General features: G+C 43.2%; 1 protein-coding gene across 2 annotated transcripts in view; it reads right to left on the bottom strand.

The window, feature by feature from the left end:
* The window catches only part of PEA15 (proliferation and apoptosis adaptor protein 15), a 90,609-nt gene that overhangs the window by 6,573 nt on the left and 59,543 nt on the right, over positions 1-24,493 (bottom strand). For both annotated transcript variants that reach the window (XM_085852879.1, XM_085852889.1), the window contains one exon: positions 593-736. In XM_085852879.1, the coding sequence (XP_085709005.1) occupies positions 593-736 (144 nt within the window). The remainder of the gene's footprint in view (positions 1-592; positions 737-24,493) is intronic.

Below are 24,493 nucleotides of genomic sequence, written 5' to 3'. Positions count from 1 at the left end.
GTGAGTTATCACCAGCACCCTGGACAAATTTTAAAGTCCTGGCCTGAGCACCACTGGGAAGAGCCAAGGCAAATTATGCAGTATATTCTCGGCCCTGAGCTAAGAACAGAACACTTTCCTTGGCTTGCTAATGTCAACAACATGAACATGTGAATGAAAACCTTCATAACTTTCTTTGTATTCATTAAAAACTTTCACTGCATTCCATTTAAGAAAAAAAAACTTCAATATTTACTTTGGTTAGATTAGTTTCTTAGTGTTGGCAATAACAATTACATTGAAGACCTTCTCCAGCCTTTATACCATGGGGTGTGTGTGTGTGTGTGTGTGTGTGTGTGTGTGTGTGTGTGTGTGTGTGTGTGTGTGTGTGTGTGTGTGTGTGTGTGTGTGTGTGTGTGTGTTATGGGGTAATTTGAATATTCTGAGGTATGGGTCGAGATGTTTTTTGGAAGCATGCATGGCAGTAGATCGTGGAAAATGCAGAGAAACCCTTGACAGGTTGATCAGGCTGCGACAAATTACAAAGTTCTGATGGTACCAGTAGAGAGACGTGCATCCAATTTGTGGTTTATGATGGTACAATTATTTTTACCATGATACTTGCGTGCACTGGGCATGCGTGGTAGGCGTGGAATGGTGGTGGCAGTGTTGCCTTGGCGACGATAATCAACGAGCAGAGTGAGGAGGTCAGGTCTCCGTGAAGCCTCAAACACGTACTCCAAGTACGACAGGTCATCTGTTTCCGGTGTTACCAAAGGAATAAATAATAGGCATGTCAATCAACAAGCAAAAACACTCATTTATTATCCATACAATTCAGCATTGGTAACATGGGATAACCTTTTTGACCAAATTCAATATTTTCATTTTCATTGCAATTTCTACTTGTCTTTAGTTATCCTCCAACGTTAAAATCTTAAAGGATCTTTGGAAATAGGATCTTCATATATGGGTCTTTTGGTTCGTTTTTTTAAAATGAAAACATTGTTTAACCAGGCTCAAAAGGAGCTCGAAAGATATTGTTGCAGTTATGGCTCCTTTGGGTTAAGTAATGCATCTATAGTACAATGATCGTTATTTCTAAGTATTTGTTCAGTGAAGCGTATTGTAATACAGTACATGTGGCAAGATATGCGTTGCATATGTATTAGATGGATGTTCTTTCCCCACTATAGTGTTTCTTTTCTGAGTCCGTCTTTCTTTCTTTCTTTCTTCTCTAGGAACCAGTTCAACGGGCTGGTTTGCCACCTTGAGCAGTACCATGGATCATCATGGATCAGAAACGGGACACACCCATGGAGCCCAGAGCCAATTGGGGTAAGGGGACTTGTCACGCAGCCACCAATAGCGGGCCCATCAACGACGTGTACCCCTCGTGCTGCTGGCCAATAAGATTGACGCAGGATGCAAATATGCGGATGAAGAGGAGAAAATGGGTGGAGTTCATGCCAGGGAGTCGAGGAATAAAAGCCACATAATCACTCACTCTTGGTCTTGGTCTGTCTGTTTCACCTGCATCTCTCGTCAGACTCTTCGACATCAGCCTGGTTTGGCTTTGCCTTGTCAGTCACATGTCGTCTGCTTCATCGGTCTCTCGTCTAGTTCATTGTGGTTTACGCCTGTTTGTTCGTCATCGCATGGGTCAGATGCTCCGTGGTCAACATCAACCTACTTGGTTGTCTCTGGCACCTTTTCCCTACGGTGGCGCTCGATCAGGGTTTTGCAGTGCATTATTGACAGTGCGCAGCAAGACTAAGGACATCTTGCTGTGTGGTGATTGCACCAGGTTGCGTTGTGCGGGACATGCTGGTGTGGACAAGGTAGACAAGCGGGGACAAGCGGAGAGCAGCCGACATCTCAGTGCCATGGAGGGTCCACACATGGACCTCATGACTGTTGGTGTCTGGTGCCACCAAAGAGCATGCATCGACGCAATAAAGAACAGAGTGCACAGGCACCAGTCACCACAGTCATGGGCGAAGCGTTGCGCCCTTCAGGAATTAAGGATGCTAGCTCGTGAAACCTCCAGAGAGAGACGGTCTTCCCAGAGCCATTGCTCTGGGTTAGAGAGGTCTGACTCTTCTTCACCCCAATTGTGTCTATCTTTTGTCTGAAATGCAGGCCCTATTTTCGATTTTTAAGTTGCTTGTGAATATCCAATCATCCCGAGTGTGAAAGGTCTAGAGGCAATTTGGGGAACTGTTGTTGCTTGCAAATATGTGCCATTTCTTTTAATACGGGTTTAAAACTGATTTGTCTCTTGATTCATCCTGGTCACATCACAATGGTGTCATATGGCGGCTAGGAAAGGGATACGACTGATCTAGCAGATTGGCACGTAGGCGAGACCACGGTCAAGTGACTTGGTTTGCTCTGCCAAATAATAAGATCTGTCAGGTGGCAGCCTAGGCCGACCAGCAGGATACTTGTCGTGCCGGAAACTTCAATCTGTAAGGTAACATGGCCCTGGGCGTGGGATCCGGCAGGAAGTTCCAGGGACAACTGACTATCGTGGTCGCTTAGTGACTCGCCAAACTTGAACCGGAGTTATCCGGCGAGGATGGGACCGTCACAAAATATTTATTAAAGGAGAAAGACATTCGCACATATTTTACATGAATTACGACATTAGGAGTGTGGAAAATCAATATAGTATATTGAATTCAAATCCAGGATCTCACCCAAACAGGCCAATTAATTGTTCATGCAAATGATGCAATGAAGGCAAACATATGGCATGGTTGGCTTAATGTCTGGCCATTCAAAAATGACTTTAAAATTAGACTTCCTTACATACATAGCAGTCCATGGGGGAAGGGAAAATCATACTCGAACGTCTAAAACTGAGATTTAGCAGATTTCACAACTTTGTTCAAAAAAAGATTGTTATTGGTTTTACCTGCACTCTGGATTGTTATGAGTAAAGCAAACAACAGTTTGCATCATTGACCAATGACAGACAGCATTTACAGTCATGCCTGGCTATGCATAAACTAATGATAGCTTGTGCTAAATTACGGATGTTTGCAAATCACTCAAGTGCAATTCCCGAGCCGATAATGATGATCATGCTGGTGCAAGTAGACTGTGTTAATTTGTCCATAGTTTCCCATTGTTTGAAAGAGTCGTGTAAAGGATGCTGATGTCTTAGCAAAGCATTGCCTTGCATGCACTGTACAAGCTCTCCCATGAGCCTTAGGTTTTGTAAAAAAAAAAAAACAAAAAAAAAACCAAACAAACAAAACAATGGCTGCATATTCCATAAAACATACTGGCCATTCAATAAATGCATACAATAAGATGTGTGTATCTCTATTTCAATACTCTATGTCCACAACTCTTATGCATTCTGGTCATCTCTGTCTCAGTGACACCACAATTCATTGCAGGAAAGCCATTGCAAAATAACATTTTACATTGGAGTTTATGTTACTCAAGGCCAGGCAAGGTCTGAGGATCAATATAACTGTTTTCCAATCTCATTGTGTACACGCTTGACTGAGAACAAGTCAAGTGAACATACCAGCTTAGTCTGCTGAGAAAATGCTGCGCTGACCTTGCAGCGTGGGGATGAACATCGTTGTGCTGTCGGTTTAATTTTTTTTTTTTTCAATACAAGGTTCGGGCTCGAGGAGGAGTGAAATGCAGACAATGAGGAGGTTTCAACTAACACAAAATGGCAGAAGAGAATACAAACATGACCTGAAAGAAAAGGTAGGGTATGGTAGGAAGTTAGTAGGGATAAAAATGATAAATGGAAATGGGAGAGGACATGAGATGCCAATGAGCTGCAACCTTGAAGTGGTTGAGTGTGGAACATGATTGGAATGTAATTCCACAGACAGATTAAAAACAAACAAACAAGAAAAAGGTACAAGGAATGAAGGTGAGCAAGCAGAAGGGGGTTTCTGGATAAACACACTCATCCAATAAGAGTTAGGAATGGGGGGGGGGGGGGGAGGAGGGGAGATGGCTGAAACGGCAGGAAAGAAGGCTAGATGAGAGATTACAAAAAATTTCAGCACCACCAACCAGTCTATAGTATTAATAAAACAATTTAGTCATCCTGTGTGACCCTCCTTTATTTATTTCTTTTCCCGTAAGCAGCCTTTGGCTGCTTGGCTGCATCGTTTTCTGGTGGGGGGGGGGGCACTGTGCTACGGATGCAATGCCCGTTACCAGCAAACTGGTACTTATTTTGCTGACCTCAGAAGGATGACAAGCTGAGTCAACCCAACCTGGTGTTAATTAAACGACAGACAGGGGCTTGAACTCAAGACCGGAGGATCTTAAGTCAAGTACCTTAACCGTTAATAGTTAGGGAGCAAGCGCAGTTTCAGTTACACTTTTGGGAACAAAAGGTTTGATGGTCTCATTCTGTCAAGAGTACATGGGGGATGAATAAAACCCATTTCATAAGCATGGCATTCCCAGCCTTTAGGGGAGGCAGGGTCCCAAACCCCCCCAAAAAGTGACATTCATTTACACTTTTGAGAACAACACTGATATTCACACTGATGACACCCCTCATATTGTTGTCGGCTGGGGTTCGGTGGCGATAAACGACCACTAGGTGGAACAGTGGGGTCGTCTCCCACCAAACACCCGGAATTTAGGTCGTGATTCTCAGACAACTCTGAAAGGTCACGGGTCACTGAGAGGACCGTGGTCGCCAATATTTCGACGGCGTGAGCTCGGGTCCACTTGTCTAATTCCAATTTACCTAAGTATTCATGCCGTCCAACTACCGGGGAAACCACACCCTCGGCCGACTTTGTCCGAATCGAGTCTATCACCGACTCGGATCCGGCGTAACCGAGCAAAAGTTACCAAAGCCGCGCTGGACCAAATGAACAATTTACGGCACGAACGGCTTTACTATTTCTCAATACGCACCTTGCTAGGCCAATGAAAGAAAACACGAACAACGAACTGGAACATTTAACAGGGGTTTATTTATAACAATAATCGGGGAAGGGGAGCACAAAAAGAGCAGAGTTATCCGAATATGAAGAAATTTAATGTACAATTAACAAGGCACTTAACGATTCTACTTACAGATGGGGCCCACGGACACACACACACACACACACACACACACACACACACACACACACACACACACACACACACACACACACACACACAAACACACACACACAGAAACTGGACCCCTTGGGTCTATATTTCGTAAAGCCGGGCCCGGGTACCTTCCCGTCTCGTGCGGTCACACCGACTCCGAACCACCACGGTGGGACTCGAACCCACGACTGGAAGTCCACGGCCCACGTCCCCAGAAGCTCGGCTGCCACCACCACGAGAATCCACCGCAAAGGACCACAGACCGCTCGAACCACGACTGCAGACCAAGCCAATCGCCACAATCACTGCTCTACTCTCTTGAGGTGGGAGGGGTTTCTTTTCCTCACCACTCGCTTCCTGATTGGATGGTCGGTTGTCAGGCGACTCGTGGAGGCCCTTCATTGGTCGGGCTGAACACTCCATCTGGCTAAGGTGGAGCCAGCCCTGAGGTGACGAAACCTCCGCTCACGTCCGTGGTCCCGAACACGTGCGTAATGGCGACCGGGTCGAGTGCAGGACGATGGCGTTGTTGTTGATGAGGATGTAATAAACCTGACTATAAAGTAACTCGTAGCGCACACATGTAATTCCCATTTGACAAAGGGGATGGATTCTAACTATAAACACATGTATACTTATTGAAATAACTGAACTACGGGGACTCTAGCTGCTTGTGTGCAAAAGGTTTCCAAATCCGTAACAATATCACTAGTTAGAAATATACAACTTAAGAAACAATATTTCCAGGGGTTTGCACTTAAGAAGGGCCCCAGTGGGGGTCCAAAAAGGGTCTCAATTACACTTTTGAGAACAAAGCTGAAATTGATACTGAAATATCCCCTCACATCGCTCGTCACAAAAATGTAACTTAAGAAAGGATAGTCCCTGGCGTTTCGGCTTTCATAACTCTTCATAACCAAGAGAGACAAGGAGTAGACAAGTATGAGCTTGATAATATAATTTATTGTGAAACATACAGGAGGAAACAGTAAAATAAAGGTAACCAGCATCAATTCTAGGCTTGGGTGCCTTTGCTTTGTCTCACAATTACAGCACTTCAGTTCCGATTTATGTTCAAGTCTCACAAATAATAACTTCAGCAAGGATTTTACTTGTAAGTGCCATATTCGCCTATGCGACATCAAAGTATAATGAGATTACCGACATATCCTCATCCTAGCATTGCACAATGAAATTGATGCATCTTACATTGCAAATAAACAATACTCTTCATCTATTGATATTACTATGCTTTTTTAAACAGATGGGTGCCTATAGGATTGAACAATATCTAAAGAAGCCGATTTAGTCGTATTCATCGTCAGTTTGGTCTGCGTCACTGTCATTGTCATCGGTGTCAGAATCAGGGTCAGTAGGCCCAGTGTCGTCATCGTCGCCAAGATCACCGGGATTTGGAAGAACTCTGTCGGGCATCTGGGGGCCTGTGAACCACACAGTTTGGTAGGAATTGTCCACCAGTTCCCATCCTTGTTGAGAATCTTTCAGGACAGCGTTGTTGCAGGCTGCATGCCATGTTATTGCAACAAAGTTGCTACGATGGATCTACTGCTGGATGACATTCTCGTATGGTGGGATGCTGCTAGCATCTACACCCTTGAGTCTTGCAAATGGCTGCTTACCCTTCTTCGGTCCGAATGATTTCTCAAATACCATAAATCTGTGCTTGTTCAGTGGCATTGTCTTTTTTGCACCGTACAATTTCACAGTATACTCCTCAAGAATGTTGCAAGTTGCTTCGTCTACTTGCTCTGCTGTCAATGCAGAGAAAGAATCCAGGAAGGAATCATTCTCTTCAGCTATTTTCAGAGGACGTTTTTCCCCTTCCTTATGAAGGATGAGGTGTAGTCGCATCCTATGAATGCGTGGAAGCCTGGCAGGGCTTTGCGTAGGCTGGGTCCAATCTTGCTTGCAATGGCAGAGAGGTTAATGTAACGCCTGTTACCCCACCCAGAGGTGCCGACGTCCATCCATATCTTGGTGTTCACGCGATGGGAATGGTGTAGAAGAATAACTGCTATGTCGGTATCAGTGGCTCTGACAACTATGTTACCTGGTTGTTGGCTACTAGAAACTGCAACAATGGCATGAAGGCATATCCTTGTATCGGCCTCTGGGTGATTGCACTCCAAGCGAGGAACAGGCGTTACATCAACCATCCCACTGGCTCCTCTGAACCGCAAACATTGCGTGTCAACCCCAACGTACAACCCCCTGCCATCCAGGCGAGCTGAATACCACTGTTCAGCCCAATCTTTCACCAGAAAGCCGGGTAAATGCTGTTTGAAGGCTGTTGACTTCAGTGCCTTCTCAATATTCCACAGACGAATCTGTTCTTGTCCTGTGATGTGATAGACAGAATCTTCTGCACCAGCCATTCATGCTCGTTACCCTTTATTGAGGGTTCCTCGTAAGTGTCGAAGAGGATGTCTACCCGTTTTTGAGGGATGCGAGAGGACTGCATGCAGCAAGTAACGTGAAAGTCCACCATACGTCGGAGGTAGATTTGGTGGAAGGCAGTGAAGAAGAAAGTTTCCATCTATTACAGTAGCCTTCACCTTTGTCGGCGAACCATGCACTGCTACCCTGCTCTCAAGGACTGTGAAGAGATCACTCTTGGTTCCATGAGCCATTGTAACCAGGGTGCCATCTGTTCTACACATTGTTAGAGGAACCGGAGTCAATGGGTATGTGAGGAGATATTCAAAGTCTACTTACCTTTTCGCAGCTTTGATGGAAATCCGTCCAAACAGGTCTCTCGTGCACTTAAGTTCTTGTACGATCGGGTTACTTGTTCTCTTGTTTTTTGCGCCTTGGTCTGCAAAAGTCTTCAGGTGGTTCCGAGTGATAGCTTTCTCGAATCTAGCGGCATCATCTGCGCACTCTGACACGAAAGCATCATGTTTTTCTCTACCTTTTTCTTCCACACTGAGTAAGGAATTGGTGATCTCATTGGTGGCAGCTTTCCCTGTCTGGATGTTTACAAGGGACTCCGATTCGAGATTGAAGGGATTGGTAAACCCTTCGATGGTCTTCAGCAGGTTGCCCAGGTCCTTATTGTCCCGTGAAATGCGGCTTGGGGTCAGCTCAGCCTGTGCATCACTGGTTATATTAATTCCAGCCATTTCGAGCATGGCGCTAATGTGTGCTGCTCTGGCACCCTTGGTCGCACTCCACCGCAGACGGGCTGAGAAGTTATTAGTGGCGTCTGTGTACCCCGTCATCCTTGATGCTGCATCAGCATTTACTGTCTACTCTAGAGTGAGATCTATCGGTACCCTGCTGAACTGATTGGCCATTCGACGAATGCAAAACAGACCAGTGACTAGCATCTCCTTCAGGCCTGGGTGAGTTGTAATGTTCATCAAATCAAGCTGATGCTTTGACATCCACCTTGCATAGTTTTGGCGATTGGTCCTGAAGAAAATGTCAGTAGTCTGCGTGAGGGCCCAAGTGTACAGGTCAACATTTGACTCTCGGATGGCTCTATCGATGATGTAGTAGAGGTTCACTCTCTGGATGTACTGCATGTAAAACCTGGCAGTTGGTCCATGCTTGCCATCCAAGGTTGATTGAGTGTAGCAAGAGTATTCGTCGCGTGATGAATGACGGTGCAGTGCACAGCTGGTCTTGAGCTTCCTTGTTATCCAACATCGATGCTTTGATCAGTGCACTCACTGTGTCCATGTCATGGTATATGCTGCAGAATTGGTGAAAGTGCAGTGTTTCAAAAGCAAGTGCCAGCATTGGATGGAGCCTCTTACAGCGGTTGAAGTTCTTACATTCTGTGATACCATTCAAGGAGCCAGGTGCGAGGACTTCAGCTTCAACTAACATATCTGCCATGCCAGATTCTTAGATGACCTTTCCGATGGCTTTGAAGAGGCACATCTGTAGATGAAAAGCCCCGAACATAATGAAGGTGTTGTCGAATCTGGGGCGTTCTGTGACTTGGATCTCAATGGGCCTGTTAGCAACATCAAGGTCATATGTTACTCCACCATATGGCTGTCTGCACTCCTGAGCACACTTTTGGGCGATGGACAGTATTTCTGCAACTTCATAATTGTTAGTTGGTGAGCGATCAATATTTAGCATGTACAGCACCACTTGCTTTGGGAGATGGTCCATATAGTTCTAAGCATTGAACCCAGTCCACATAGGAATGCTTTCCATTCCTAGCGCATGCATTACCATCCAAGAGAAATCAAACTTTCTTGATGGAATGGAAAGGTCTGTACTGGTACCCCGAAAGTCTTTGTTTGCGTAAGAGAAATCGTCCATTCGTGGCTTCTTCCTGTAAGGAGCTCGGGCTAAATCCGGAACATCCGATTTCCTCCTCTTCCTCTTCCCACCCAACGATGGCAAAGGTCTATCTGTTGCTTGATCTTCGGTTACGTCTCCATCTAGGCCTACTGCTTCCTGTGGCACTGAGGCTAGAGTGCTCTGAGCCTGATACATAATACCCATCGTATCGTGGAGTGTGTCGGTACCTGACAGTGTGTGTGTTAATTCGTCGTAGTTGTCAAAAGCAAGTCCACAAGGTACTCCAGGAACTGAACCAGCAGGACAGTTCAGCTTTCGGTCAAATATGGCATAGGCTAGGTCTGTCTCAATTTCCTCAATGGCATGGTAGTAAAGCGAATACCCCATCCGATTCAGCATTGTGAGAATGTTCTTGCTTCCAGTCAGTGACTTCAAGGACAAACCCATCAGGATATACTTTCTAGGTTTTAGGTCACCATTCTTCACTGAAAACAGTACATCCTGACTTAATGAATCAGAGCGGCACTTGACTGACTCTGAAATTGGCCAGTATTTGGTCCTCAAAGTAGTGTCTGAAAGAGTCTTGACAAGGTCAGGTTGGTCCCCCTCGCCATTGTTGAGAGCTTCCACGGTCAGTGGATCTAGGAGGGGCTCTTTCGTCACGGACCAAAAGGCCTGTCTGAGCTGCAATGCAACTTCAGTAACCTGACCCTCAGGAGATGACTTAATGTCATACACTGCCTTAATGGAATCATACTCAATGGCTGTGCTGTGGACTATCACACCTTGCTGGCGGCAGTCTGGGGAATGCAATAAAACCGTGTCAGGCAATTTCCTGGTCAGAAGGTCCCCCAGGTATTGCGCTTTGCTTACTGAAGCTACCACTTCAAGTTCAGTACAGAGGTCGGTGTATTGTTCATAAATGGCTGCAAGGCGTTCAGGTCTCTGTCGGTCAATGATGTTGTCTTTGGCATACAAATAGTCAAGAGGAAACTTGGAATTAACAGGCTCCTCAGCGATGGGGGGCAGCCCAAAACTTTTCACCCTATCCACCCTCCAGATATATGTGGCACGACAACTGTGGTGAAACTGGGCTTCCTAAGCCATCAGGTCAACCCCACTGACTTTTACAAGTAAACATGCTTGCTTGAGGGTATGCACAATCTCTATAATCTTTATGTGCTGCTTGCTAGGTTTGCAATTTTCCTGGGAGCTCTTTTGTTCCGTCTGGGCGTTTTTTTACCTTTTTGTCACAAAACAAACATGCATCAGGGAAAATACTACGAGTTGACACCCTTCTGCTGGACTCTTCACCACTAACAGTTGAAGCAGATGATGCAGAGCGTAACACCTTCCTCTCGCTGGGCCTACAGTGTCATTCCCAATAGGCCGAGGTAGAGACTGAGTAGTAATGGCTATAAAGTTCTTGTAGCACTTGCTGTGATACCCATCACCATCTCCTGGATGACTTGCTAATGCCTCAACAACTGCTCTGTATTTGGAAGATTGGTAGTTCTTACTTCCCTTCCTGGCTTCAGCAGCACACTGAACAACTGCCCATTTCTCTTGCTGCCAGGGAAGTAAATTGCTTGTCTCGGTCGGAACAACATGTATCAGACACTTTGAAGGCAATGACTGGTGGGCAGATGCTGTGAAAGGAAGACAAAAGGGACATGTGTGGTGTGTCATGAATTTCTCAATTACCGAAATACAGAATATGGACTGATTGACATTATCATTATCATAGCCTACCATTATCATTTCCTTGGCTTGCCATTTTTATGTGAGATCATCAGCAGCCCTTGATTTAATGAGTTCCTAAAGAGAAGATAGGAAAAATAATAATGTGAAGTTATTATATAGCACTTTATAATGTTGAACATTCTCAAAGCGCTTCACATTTATTACCCCCAGCTATTGGCCTGTTCTTTCCCAGTTCTTTCTCCACTCCTTGGGGAGTATTACAGCCCAGATGATGTTTTCAGCGCTCACAACTTCGCATTCTCTGCCAGCTGTTAGATGCTTTGACTCCTGGGTGGGGAGAACCCATTACTCCTGGGTGGGGAGAAGCAAGTTTGGTCAAGTGCCTTGCCCAAGGACACAAAGAAACCGATGGTGATCAGACTGGGAATCGAACTCAGCATTCCCACTCCTGAGTCTGACACTCTGCCACTACACCACTGCTTCCCCTAAAAAACAGTGCCAATTCATATCTTTAGATCAATGAATTTAACCCATGGGACTGGGGGTGTGGCAAAAGTGGCCGAAATTGCATCAGCGTCATTGAAGACCTGATAAAGGCCTTCTCGAAGAATGCTTTAGAAGGACAGTGTAGACCGAAAATAATAAGTACTGTACATTAGGGTGTACCACTTTTGCAAAAGTAGTTGCTGGAATGAAGCACGATGTGCCTATTGATTCCACTAGTGAAGTTAGGTGATTGACCAAAGTTTGAAAATTTCCCCGCCTTTTTTGACCCTGGGACGCAATTTTGAAATTTCAGGAAAAATCCATATTTTTGGAAATAATATTGATTTTTGAATATTTTTAAATATATATTTCTCTGTGTTGAGATGGCCGAATGCACTTCAGTAGGCACCAGTATGATAGTAAGTACCCGTAAATATTATTCACAACTTGTCCCAACATTTTGAGAAGGGGTTGCCATTTTGGAATTTCACTGAAAATCCCATATTTTGACAATTATTGCACGGCACATTGTTAGGCATTTACAGAATATCAGTTGTAGCGTTTTCATAAAGACATTATTAATGACAAATGAGAGCATGATCAATTAATTCTGAGAACAACCAAATATGTTTTAAGCGACACGGATTTCATATACTAGTGCGGGCCCGTAGGTGCAGGCCCGTAGGTGCGTGCCAGTATGTGCAGCTTCGTTCCTTCGCTCTCGTAAACGACGACTGGATTGGGGCATTGTTTCAATTAGATCGGACCAACCGTATCATAAATGGCCGTAACTTGGGAAACACCTGCGAAACATACTCAGGTCCCCAGCGTCAATTGTAACGTCATATCAAACGAAGAAGAAGAAGAATTGTGAGACCCCTCTCTCTCGCCTCCCCTCTCTCTCGCCTCCCCTCTCTCTCGCCTCCCCTCTCTCTCGCCTCCCCTCTCTCCCCCCCTCTCTCCCCCTAGTCTTGCCCCTCCTCTCTCGCCCCTCTCTCTCGCCACCCCCTCTCTCGCCCCCTCCTCTCTCCCCTCTCTTGAATTGTGATGCCCCTCTCTCTCACGCCCCTCTCTTGCTCCCCTCTCCCCCCATCTCACCCCTCTCTCCCCTCTCTCCCCCCCTCCTCTCTCGCCCCTCTCTCTGTAAATGTATTCACAAATGTCTACCAAGCACAACAATTAATTCAAACCTTGGGAAAAAACAGCTTTCAGACCCTTGGGAAACAGCTCTTTTCCTTGGGAAAAAATCAAACCTTGGGATTAATTAATAATTTGAACAATTAATGCAAATCTTGGGAAAAGACAGTTTTCAAACCTTGGGAAACACTTGGGAAACAGCTGAAACGGATGAAGAACGATATCAAACCTTGAAAAGGCACATACTCAGGTCCGCAGCGTCAATTGTGACGTCATACCAAACGAAGAAGAAGAAGAATTGTGATGTCAATCGTGCAAAAAAAAATAATAATAAGCAAACATTAATTGTGACGTCATTCGTGACATTATAGCAACGTTTCTTGTCATTGGTTGACAGATAAATGGCCGCAACTTGGGAACCGTTTGTCCGATTAATATCAAACCTTGAAAAGGTACATACTCAGGTCCCCAGCGTCGATAGTGACATCATACCAAACGAAGAAGAAGAAGAAGAAGAGTTGTAACGTCAATCGTGCAAAAAATAAATAAATAAACAAGCAGTCATAGACTGTTTGTCTCTGTATATCTAAATAAAAGCTGTCTCTAGAGAAGGTAGCGACGCAAACCAGAAGTTTCTACGAAGATTCTGAACCAAACAATCAAAAATCGAATGTTTTGGATGTTTGACCTCACTGTGACCTTGACCTTTGACCGATTTTGACCAAAATCTGATCAGCGCTAGCCACCACCCTCCTGAATCACGTGGTGTAATTTGACGTTGGTAGCTTCTTCCGTTCTCGAGTTATCATTTTTTGGATGTTTGACCTCACTATGACCTTGACCTTTGACCGATTTTGACCAAAATCTAATCAGCACTAGCCATCACCTCCTGAATCACGTGGTATAATTTGACATTGGTAGCTTCTTCCGTTCTCTGTACCAAACCATCAAAAACCGTATATTTGACCTCACTGTGACCTTGACTTTTGACCGATTTTGACAAAAATCTAATCAGCACAAGCCATCACCCTCCTGAATCAAGTGGTGTAAGTTGACATTGGTAGCTTCTTCCGTTCTCGAGTTATCATTTTTTGGATGTTTGACCTCACTGTGACCTTGACCTTTGACCGATTTTGACCAAAATCTAATCAGCGCTAGCCATCACCCTCCTGAATCACGTGGTGTAATTTGACATTGGTAGCTTCTTCCGTTCGAGTTATCTGTACCAAACCATCACAAATCGAATATTTGACCTCGCTGTGACCTTGACCTTTGACCGATTTTGACCAAAATCTAATCAGCACTAGCCATCACCCTCCTGAATCATGTGGTGCAATTTGGCATTGGTAGCTTCTTCCGTTCTCGAGTTATCGTGCCTACAAACAAACAAACAAACAAGCAGTCAGAGACTGGTACTTACGAAATCGTCAACTTTACCTCTGACCTTGTCTAATAAAAGCTGTCTCTGGAGAAGGTAACGAAGCAAACCAGAAGTTTCTATGATGACTCTGTACCAAACCATCAAAAATCGAATGTTTTGGATGTTTGACCTCACTGTGATCTTGACCTTAGACCGATTTTGACCAAAATCTAATCAGCGTGAGCCACCACCCTCCTGAATCACGTGGTGTAATTTGACATTGGTAGCTTCTTCCGTTCTTGAGTTATCATTTTTTGGATGTTTGACCTCACTGTGACCTTGACCTTTGACCGATTTTGACCAAAATCTAAACAGCACTAGCCATCATGCTCCTGAATCACGTGGTGTAATTTGACATTGGAAGCTTCTTCCGTTCTCGAGTTATCTGTACCAAACCATCAAAAATCGATTATTTGACCTCACTGGGACCTTGACCTTTGACCGATTTTGACCAAAATCTAATCAGCACTAGCCAGCACGCTCCTGAATCACGTGGTGTAATTTGACATTGGTAGCTTCTTCCGTTCTCGAGTTATCGTGCCTAAAAACAAACAAACAAACAAACGAACAAACAAACAGAAACGGAAGTCATCAATATACTTACGAAATCTTGAGATTTCGTAAGTAACAAGCAGTCATAGACTGGTACTTGTGAAATCGTCAACTTGACCTCTGACAAATCTCCATTTCTCCATGCAATTACACCTTAACGTAACTCAACGACGCGTCTGCTCGAGCGCACTGCATCATGGGACGACCCGTGACGCGTCGAGTGAAATATTTTTTATACAATCTTAAAACGTCTCCAAAACATCCGATTTTTACCAGAATTTCGACAATAGAGTTTTAAGCGTCCAAAGCGATCGCAAAAACCGAAGACAAAATTAAAATCGAAGTTAAAACGAAGTCGTAACGTCGAGCGAAGCAAAAATACTCCATTTCTCCATGTGAATTTACAGAATTATGTTTGACCTCACTGTGGCCTTGACCTTTGACCAAAATCTAATCAGCGCTAGCCACCACTCTCCTGAATCACGTGGTGTAATTTGACATTGGAAGCTTCTTCCGTTCTCGAGTTATCATTTTTTGGATGTTTGACCTCACTGTGACCTTGACCTTTGCCCGATTTTGACCAAAATCTAAACAGCACTAGCCATCATGCTCCTGAATCACGTGGTGTAATTTGACATTGGTAGCTTCTTCCGTTCTCGAGTTATCTGTACCAAACCATCAAAAATCGATTATTTGACCTCACTGGGACCTTGACCTTTGACCGATTTTGACCAAAATCTAATCAGCACTAGCCAGCACGCTCCTGAATCACGTGGTGTAATTTGACATTGGTAGCTTCTTCCGTTCTCGAGTTATCGTGCCTAAAAACAAACAAACAAACAAACGAACAAACAAACAGAAACGGAAGTCATCAATATACTTACGAAATCTTGAGATTTCGAAAGTAACAAGCAGTCATAGACTGGTACTTGTGAAATCGTCAACTTGACCTCTGACAAATCTCCATTTCTCCATGCAATTACACCTTAACGTAACTCAACGACGCGTCTGCTCGAGCGCACTGCATCATGGGACGACCCGTGACGCGTCGAGTGAAATATTTTTTATACAATCTTAAAACGTCTCCAAAACATCCGATTTTTACCAGAATTTCGACAATAGAGTTTTAAGCGTCCAAAGCGATTGCAAAAACCGAAGACAAAATTAAAATCGAAGTTAAAACGAAGTCGTAACGTCGAGCGAAGCAAAAATACTCCATTTCTCCACGTGAATTTACAGAATTATGTTTGACCTCACTGTGACCTTGACCTTTGCCCGATTTTGACCAAAATCTAAACAGCACTAGCCATCATGCTCCTGAATCACGTGGTGTAATTTGACATTGGTAGCTTCTTCCGTTCTCGAGTTATCTGTACCAAACCATCAAAAATCGATTATTTGACCTCACTGGGACCTTGACCTTTGACCGATTTTGACCAAAATCTAATCAGCACTAGCCAGCACGCTCCTGAATCACGTGGTGTAATTTGACATTGGTAGCTTCTTCCGTTCTCGAGTTATCGTGCCTAAAAACAAACAAACAAACAAACGAACAAACAAACAGAAACGGAAGTCATCAATATACTTACGAAATCTTGAGATTTCGAAAGTAACAAGCAGTCATAGACTGGTACTTGTGAAATCGTCAACTTGACCTCTGACAAATCTCCATTTCTCCATGCAATTACACCTTAACGTAACTCAACGACGCGTCTGCTCGAGCGCACTGCATCATGGGACGACCCGTGACGCGTCGAGTGAAATATTTTTTATACAATCTTAAAACGTCTCCAAAACATCCGATTTTTACCAGAATTTCGACAATAGAGTTTTAAGCGTCCAAAGCGATTGCAAAAACCGAAGACAAAATTAAAATCGAAGTTAAAACGAAGTCATAACGTCGAGCGAAGCAAAAATACTCCATTTCTCCACGTGAATTTACAGAATTATGTTTGACCTCACTGTGACCTTGACCTTTGACCGATTTTGACCAAAATCTAAACAGCACTAGCCATCATGCTCCTGAATCACGTGGTGTAATTTGACATTGGTAGCTTCTTCCGTTCTCGAGTTATCTGTACCAAACCATCAAAAATCGATTATTTGACCTCACTGGGACCTTGACCTTTGACCGATTTTGACCAAAATCTAATCAGCACTAGCCAGCACGCTCCTGAATCACGTGGTGTAATTTGACATTGGTAGCTTCTTCCGTTCTCGAGTTATCGTGCCTAAAAACAAACAAACAAACAAACGAACAAACAAACAGAAACGGAAGTCATCAATATACTTACGAAATCTTGAGATTTCGAAAGTAACAAGCAGTCATAGACTGGTACTTGTGAAATCGTCAACTTGACCTCTGACAAATCTCCATTTCTCCATGCAATTACACCTTAACGTAACTCAACGACGCGTCTGCTCGAGCGCACTGCATCATGGGACGACCCGTGACGCGTCGAGTGAAATATTTTTTATACAATCTTAAAACGTCTCCAAAACATCCGATTTTTACCAGAATTTCGACAATAGAGTTTTAAGCGTCCAAAGCGATTGCAAAAACCGAAGACAAAATTAAAATCGAAGTTAAAACGAAGTCGTAACGTCGAGCGAAGCAAAAATACTCCATTTCTCCACGTGAATTTACAGAATTATGTTTGACCTCACTGTGACCTTGACCTTTGACCGATTTTGACCAAAATCTAATCAGCGCTAGCCACCACTCTCCTGAATCACGTGGTGTAATTTGACATTGGAAGCTTCTTCCGTTCTCGAGTTATCATTTTTTGGATGTTTGACCTCACTGTGACCTTGACCTTTGACCGATATTGACCAAAATTTAATCAGCACTAGCCATCAGCCTCCTGAATCACGTGGTGTAATTTGACATTGGCAGCTTCTTCCGTTCTCGAGTTATCTGCACCAAACCATCAAAAATCTAATATTTGACCTCACCGTGACCTTGACCTTTGACCGATTTTGAGCAAAATCTAATCAGCACGAGCCATCACCCTCCTGAATCACGTGGTGTAATTTGACATTGATAGCTTCTTCCGTTCTCGAGTTATCGTGCTAACAAACAAACAAACAAACAAACAGAAACGGAAGGCATCAATATACTTACGAAATCTTTAGATTTCGAAAGTAACAAGCAGTCATAGACTGGTACTTACGAAATTGTCAACTTGACCTCTGAACTTGTCGAATAAAAGCTGTCTCTCGAGAAGGTAGCGATGCAAACTTGAAGTTTCTGCGATGATTCTGTACCAAACCAACAAGAATCGAATGTTTTGGATGTTTGACCTCACCGTGACCTTGACCTTTGAGCGATTTTGACCAAAATCTAATCAGCACTAGCCATCACCCTCCTGAATCAGGTGGTGCAATTTAACATTGGTAGCTTCTTCTGTTCTCGAGTTATCGTGCCTCCAAACAAACAAACAAACAAGCAGTCAAAGAATGGTACTTACGAAATCGTCAACTTGACCTCTGACCTTGTCTAATAAAAGCTGTCTCTAGAGAAGGTAGCGACGCAAACCAGAAGTTTCTACGATGATTCTGTACCAAACCATCAAAAATCGAATGTTTTGGATGTTTGACCTCACTGTGACCTTGACCTTTGACCGATTTTGACCAAAATCGTATCAGCGCTAGCCACCACTCTCCTGAATCAGGTGGTGTAATTTGACATTGGTAGCTTCTTCCGTTCTCGAGTTTTCATTTTTGGATGTTTGACCTCACTGTGACCTTGACCTTTGACAGATTTTGAGAAAAATCTAATCAGCGCAAGCCATCATCCTCCTGAATCACGTGGTGTAATTTGACATTGGAAGCTTCTTCTGTTCTTGAGTTATTTGCACCAAACCATCAAAAATCGAATATTTGACCTCACTGTGACTTTGACCTTTGACCGATTTTGACCAAAATCTAATCAGCACTAGCCATCACCCTCCTGAATCACGTGGTGTAAGTGACATTGGTAGCTTCTTCCGTTCTTGAGTTATCGTGCCTACAAACAAACAAACAAACAAACAAACAACGAAACAGAAACGGAAGGCATCAATATACTGACGAAATCTTTAGATTTCGTAAGTAACAAACAAGCAGTCATAGACTGGTACTTACGAAATCGTCAACTTGTCCTCTGACCTTGTCTAATAAAAGCTGTCTCGAGAGAAGGTAGCGATGCAAACCAGAAGTTTCTACGATGATTCTGTATAAAACCATCAAAAATCGTAACGTCGACCGAAGCAAAAATCTCCATTTCTCCACGCAATTATACCTGAACGTTACTCAACGACGCGTCTGCTCGAGCGCACTGCATAATGGGACGACCCGTGACACGTCGAGTGAAATATTTTTTATACAATCTGAAAACGTCTCCAAAACATCTGATTTTTACCAGAATTTCGACAATCGAGTTTTAAGCGTCCGAAGCGATCGCAAAAACCGAAGACAAAATTAAAATCGAACTTAAAACGACTCGTAATGTCGAGCGAAGCAAAAATACTCCATTTCTCCACGTGAATTTACGGAATTATGTTTGACCTCACTGTGACCTTGACCTTTGACAGATTTTGACCAAAATCTAATCAGCGCTAGCCACCACCCTCCTGAATTACGTGGTGTAATTTGACATTGGTAGCTTCTTCCGTTCTCGAGTTATCATTTTTTGGATGTTTGACCTCACTGTGACCTTGACCTTTGACCGATTTTGACCAAAATCTAATCAGCACTAGCCATCACCCTCCTGAATCACGTGGTGTAATTTGACATTGGTCGCTTTTTCCGTTCTCGAGTTATCGTGCCTATAAACAAGCAAACAAACAAACAAGCAGTCATAGACTGGTACTTACGAAATCGTCAACTTGACCTTGTCTAATAAAAGCTGTCTCTCGAGAAGGTAGCGACGCAAACTAGAAGTTTCTACGATGATTCTGCACCAAACCATCAAAAATCGAATGTTTTGGATGTTTGACCTCACTGTGACCTTGACTTTTGACCGATTTTGACCAAATTCTAATCAGTGCTGGAAACCAGCCTCCTGAATCACGTGGTGTAATTTGACATTGGTAGCTTCTTCTGTTCTCGAGTTATCATTTTTGTATGTTTGACCTCACTGTGACCTTGACCTTTGACCGATTTTGACCAAAATATAATCAGCACTAGCCATCACCCTCCTGAATCACGTAGTGTAATTTGACATTGGTAGCTTCTTCCGTTCGAGTTACCTGTTCCAAACCATCAAAAATCGAATATTTGACCTCAGTGACCTTGCCCTTTGACCGATTTCGACCAAAATCTAAATCAGCACTTGCCATCACCCTCCTGAATCACGTGGTGTAATTTGACATTGGTAGCTTCTTCCGTTCTCGAGTTATCGTGCCTCAAACAAACAAACAAACATACAAACAAACAAACAAGCAGTCATAGACTGGTACTTACGAATTCGTCAACTTGACCTCTGACCTTGTCTAATAAAAGCTGTCTCTTGAGAAGGTAGCGACACAAACCAGAAGTTTCTACGATGATGCTGCACCAAACCATCAAAAATCGAATGTTTTGGATGTTTGACCTCACTGTGACCTTGACCTTTGACCGATTTTGAACAAAATCTAATCAGCACGAGCCATCACCCTCGTGAATAACGTGGTGTAATTTGACATTGGAAGTTTCTTCCGTTCTCGAGTTATCATTTTTTGGATTTTTGACCTGACTGTGACCTTGACCTTTGACCGATTTTGACCAAAATCTAATCAGCACGAGCCATCAGCCTCCTGAATCACGTGGTGTAATATGACATTGGTTGCTTCTTCCGTTCTCGAGTTATCTGTACCAAACCATCAAAAATTGAATATTTGACCTCACTGTGACCTTGACCTTTGACCGATTTTGAACAAAATCTAATCAGCACGAGCCATCACCCTCGTGAATAACATGGTGTAATTTGACATTGGAAGTTTCTTCCGTTCTCGAGTTATCATTTTTTGGATTTTTGACCTGACTGTGACCTTGACCTTTGACCAATTTTCACCAAAATCTAATCAGCACGAGCCATCAGCCTCCTGAATCACGTGGTGTAATTTGACATTGGTTGCTTCTTCCGTTCTCGAGTTATGATTTTTTGGATGTTTGACCTCACTGTGACCTTGACCTTTGCCCGATTTTGACCAAAATCTAAACAGCACTAGCCATCATGCTCCTGAATCACGTGGTGTAATTTGACATTGGTAGCTTCTTCCGTTCTCGAGTTATCTGTACCAAACCATCAAAAATCGATTATTTGACCTCACTGGGACCTTGACCTTTGACCGATTTTGACCAAAATCTAATCAGCACTAGCCAGCACGCTCCTGAATCACGTGGTGTAATTTGACATTGGTAGCTTCTTCCGTTCTCGAGTTATCGTGCCTAAAAACAAACAAACAAACAAACGAACAAACAAACAGAAACGGAAGTCATCAATATACTTACGAAATCTTGAGATTTCGAAAGTAACAAGCAGTCATAGACTGGTACTTGTGAAATCGTCAACTTGACCTCTGACAAATCTCCATTTCTCCATGCAATTACACCTTAACGTAACTCAACGACGCGTCTGCTCGAGCGCACTGCATCATGGGACGACCCGTGACGCGTCGAGTGAAATATTTTTTATACAATCTTAAAACGTCTCCAAAACATCCGATTTTTACCAGAATTTCGACAATAGAGTTTTAAGCGTCCAAAGCGATTGCAAAAACCGAAGACAAAATTAAAATCGAAGTTAAAACGAAGTCGTAACGTCGAGCGAAGCAAAAATACTCCATTTCTCCACGTGAATTTACAGAATTATGTTTGACCTCACTGTGACCTTGACCTTTGCCCGATTTTGACCAAAATCTAAACAGCACTAGCCATCATGCTCCTGAATCACGTGGTGTAATTTGACATTGGTAGCTTCTTCCGTTCTCGAGTTATCTGTACCAAACCATCAAAAATCGATTATTTGACCTCACTGGGACCTTGACCTTTGACCGATTTTGACCAAAATCTAATCAGCACTAGCCAGCACGCTCCTGAATCACGTGGTGTAATTTGACATTGGTAGCTTCTTCCGTTCTCGAGTTATCGTGCCTAAAAACAAACAAACAAACAAACGAACAAACAAACAGAAACGGAAGTCATCAATATACTTACGAAATCTTGAGATTTCGAAAGTAACAAGCAGTCATAGACTGGTACTTGTGAAATCGTCAACTTGACCTCTGACAAATCTCCATTTCTCCATGCAATTACACCTTAACGTAACTCAACGACGCGTCTGCTCGAGCGCACTGCATCATGGGACGACCCGTGACGCGTCGAGTGAAATATTTTTTATACAATCTTAAAACGTCTCCAAAACATCCGATTTTTACCAGAATTTCGACAATAGAGTTTTAAGCGTCCAAAGCGATTGCAAAAACCGAAGACAAAATTAAAATCGAAGTTAAAACGAAGTCATAACGTCGAGCGAAGCAAAAATACTCCATTTCTCCACGTGAATTTACAGAATTATGTTTGACCTCACTGTGACCTTGACCTTTGACCGATTTTGACCAAAATCTAAACAGCACTAGCCATCATGCTCCTGAATCACGTGGTGTAATTTGACATTGGTAGCTTCTTCCGTTCTCGAGTTATCTGTACCAAACCATCAAAAATCGATTATTTGACCTCACTGGGACCTTGACCTTTGACCGATTTTGACCAAAATCTAATCAGCACTAGCCAGCACGCTCCTGAATCACGTGGTGTAATTTGACATTGGTAGCTTCTTCCGTTCTCGAGTTATCGTGCCTAAAAACAAACAAACAAACAAACGAACAAACAAACAGAAACGGAAGTCATCAATATACTTACGAAATCTTGAGATTTCGAAAGTAACAAGCAGTCATAGACTGGTACTTGTGAAATCGTCAACTTGACCTCTGACAAATCTCCATTTCTCCATGCAATTACACCTTAACGTAACTCAACGACGCGTCTGCTCGAGCGCACTGCATCATGGGACGACCCGTGACGCGTCGAGTGAAATATTTTTTATACAATCTTAAAACGTCTCCAAAACATCCGATTTTTACCAGAATTTCGACAATAGAGTTTTAAGCGTCCAAAGCGATTGCAAAAACCGAAGACAAAATTAAAATCGAAGTTAAAACGAAGTCGTAACGTCGAGCGAAGCAAAAATACTCCATTTCTCCACGTGAATTTACAGAATTATGTTTGACCTCACTGTGACCTTGACCTTTGACCGATTTTGACCAAAATCTAATCAGCGCTAGCCACCACTCTCCTGAATCACGTGGTGTAATTTGACATTGGAAGCTTCTTCCGTTCTCGAGTTATCATTTTTTGGATGTTTGACCTCACTGTGACCTTGACCTTTGACCGATATTGACCAAAATTTAATCAGCACTAGCCATCAGCCTCCTGAATCACGTGGTGTAATTTGACATTGGCAGCTTCTTCCGTTCTCGAGTTATCTGCACCAAACCATCAAAAATCTAATATTTGACCTCACCGTGACCTTGACCTTTGACCGATTTTGAGCAAAATCTAATCAGCACGAGCCATCACCCTCCTGAATCACGTGGTGTAATTTGACATTGATAGCTTCTTCCGTTCTCGAGTTATCGTGCTAACAAACAAACAAACAAACAAACAGAAACGGAAGGCATCAATATACTTACGAAATCTTTAGATTTCGAAAGTAACAAGCAGTCATAGACTGGTACTTACGAAATTGTCAACTTGACCTCTGAACTTGTCGAATAAAAGCTGTCTCTCGAGAAGGTAGCGATGCAAACTTGAAGTTTCTGCGATGATTCTGTACCAAACCAACAAGAATCGAATGTTTTGGATGTTTGACCTCACCGTGACCTTGACCTTTGAGCGATTTTGACCAAAATCTAATCAGCACTAGCCATCACCCTCCTGAATCAGGTGGTGCAATTTAACATTGGTAGCTTCTTCTGTTCTCGAGTTATCGTGCCTCCAAACAAACAAACAAACAAGCAGTCAAAGAATGGTACTTACGAAATCGTCAACTTGACCTCTGACCTTGTCTAATAAAAGCTGTCTCTAGAGAAGGTAGCGACGCAAACCAGAAGTTTCTACGATGATTCTGTACCAAACCATCAAAAATCGAATGTTTTGGATGTTTGACCTCACTGTGACCTTGACCTTTGACCGATTTTGACCAAAATCGTATCAGCGCTAGCCACCACTCTCCTGAATCAGGTGGTGTAATTTGACATTGGTAGCTTCTTCCGTTCTCGAGTTTTCATTTTTGGATGTTTGACCTCACTGTGACCTTGACCTTTGACAGATTTTGAGAAAAATCTAATCAGCGCAAGCCATCATCCTCCTGAATCACGTGGTGTAATTTGACATTGGAAGCTTCTTCTGTTCTTGAGTTATTTGCACCAAACCATCAAAAATCGAATATTTGACCTCACTGTGACTTTGACCTTTGACCGATTTTGACCAAAATCTAATCAGCACTAGCCATCACCCTCCTGAATCACGTGGTGTAAGTGACATTGGTAGCTTCTTCCGTTCTTGAGTTATCGTGCCTACAAACAAACAAACAAACAAACAAACAACGAAACAGAAACGGAAGGCATCAATATACTGACGAAATCTTTAGATTTCGTAAGTAACAAACAAGCAGTCATAGACTGGTACTTACGAAATCGTCAACTTGTCCTCTGACCTTGTCTAATAAAAGCTGTCTCGAGAGAAGGTAGCGATGCAAACCAGAAGTTTCTACGATGATTCTGTATAAAACCATCAAAAATCGTA

The sequence above is a fragment of the Eptatretus burgeri genome, chromosome 2, assembly GCF_056783735.1.
Source record: "Eptatretus burgeri isolate ZD-2024b chromosome 2, Ebu_testis_v1, whole genome shotgun sequence".
Lineage (NCBI taxonomy): Eukaryota > Metazoa > Chordata > Myxini > Myxiniformes > Myxinidae > Eptatretus > Eptatretus burgeri.
The sequence above is the reverse complement of the archived record's forward strand: the minus strand, read 5'-3'. Positions and strand labels throughout refer to the sequence as shown.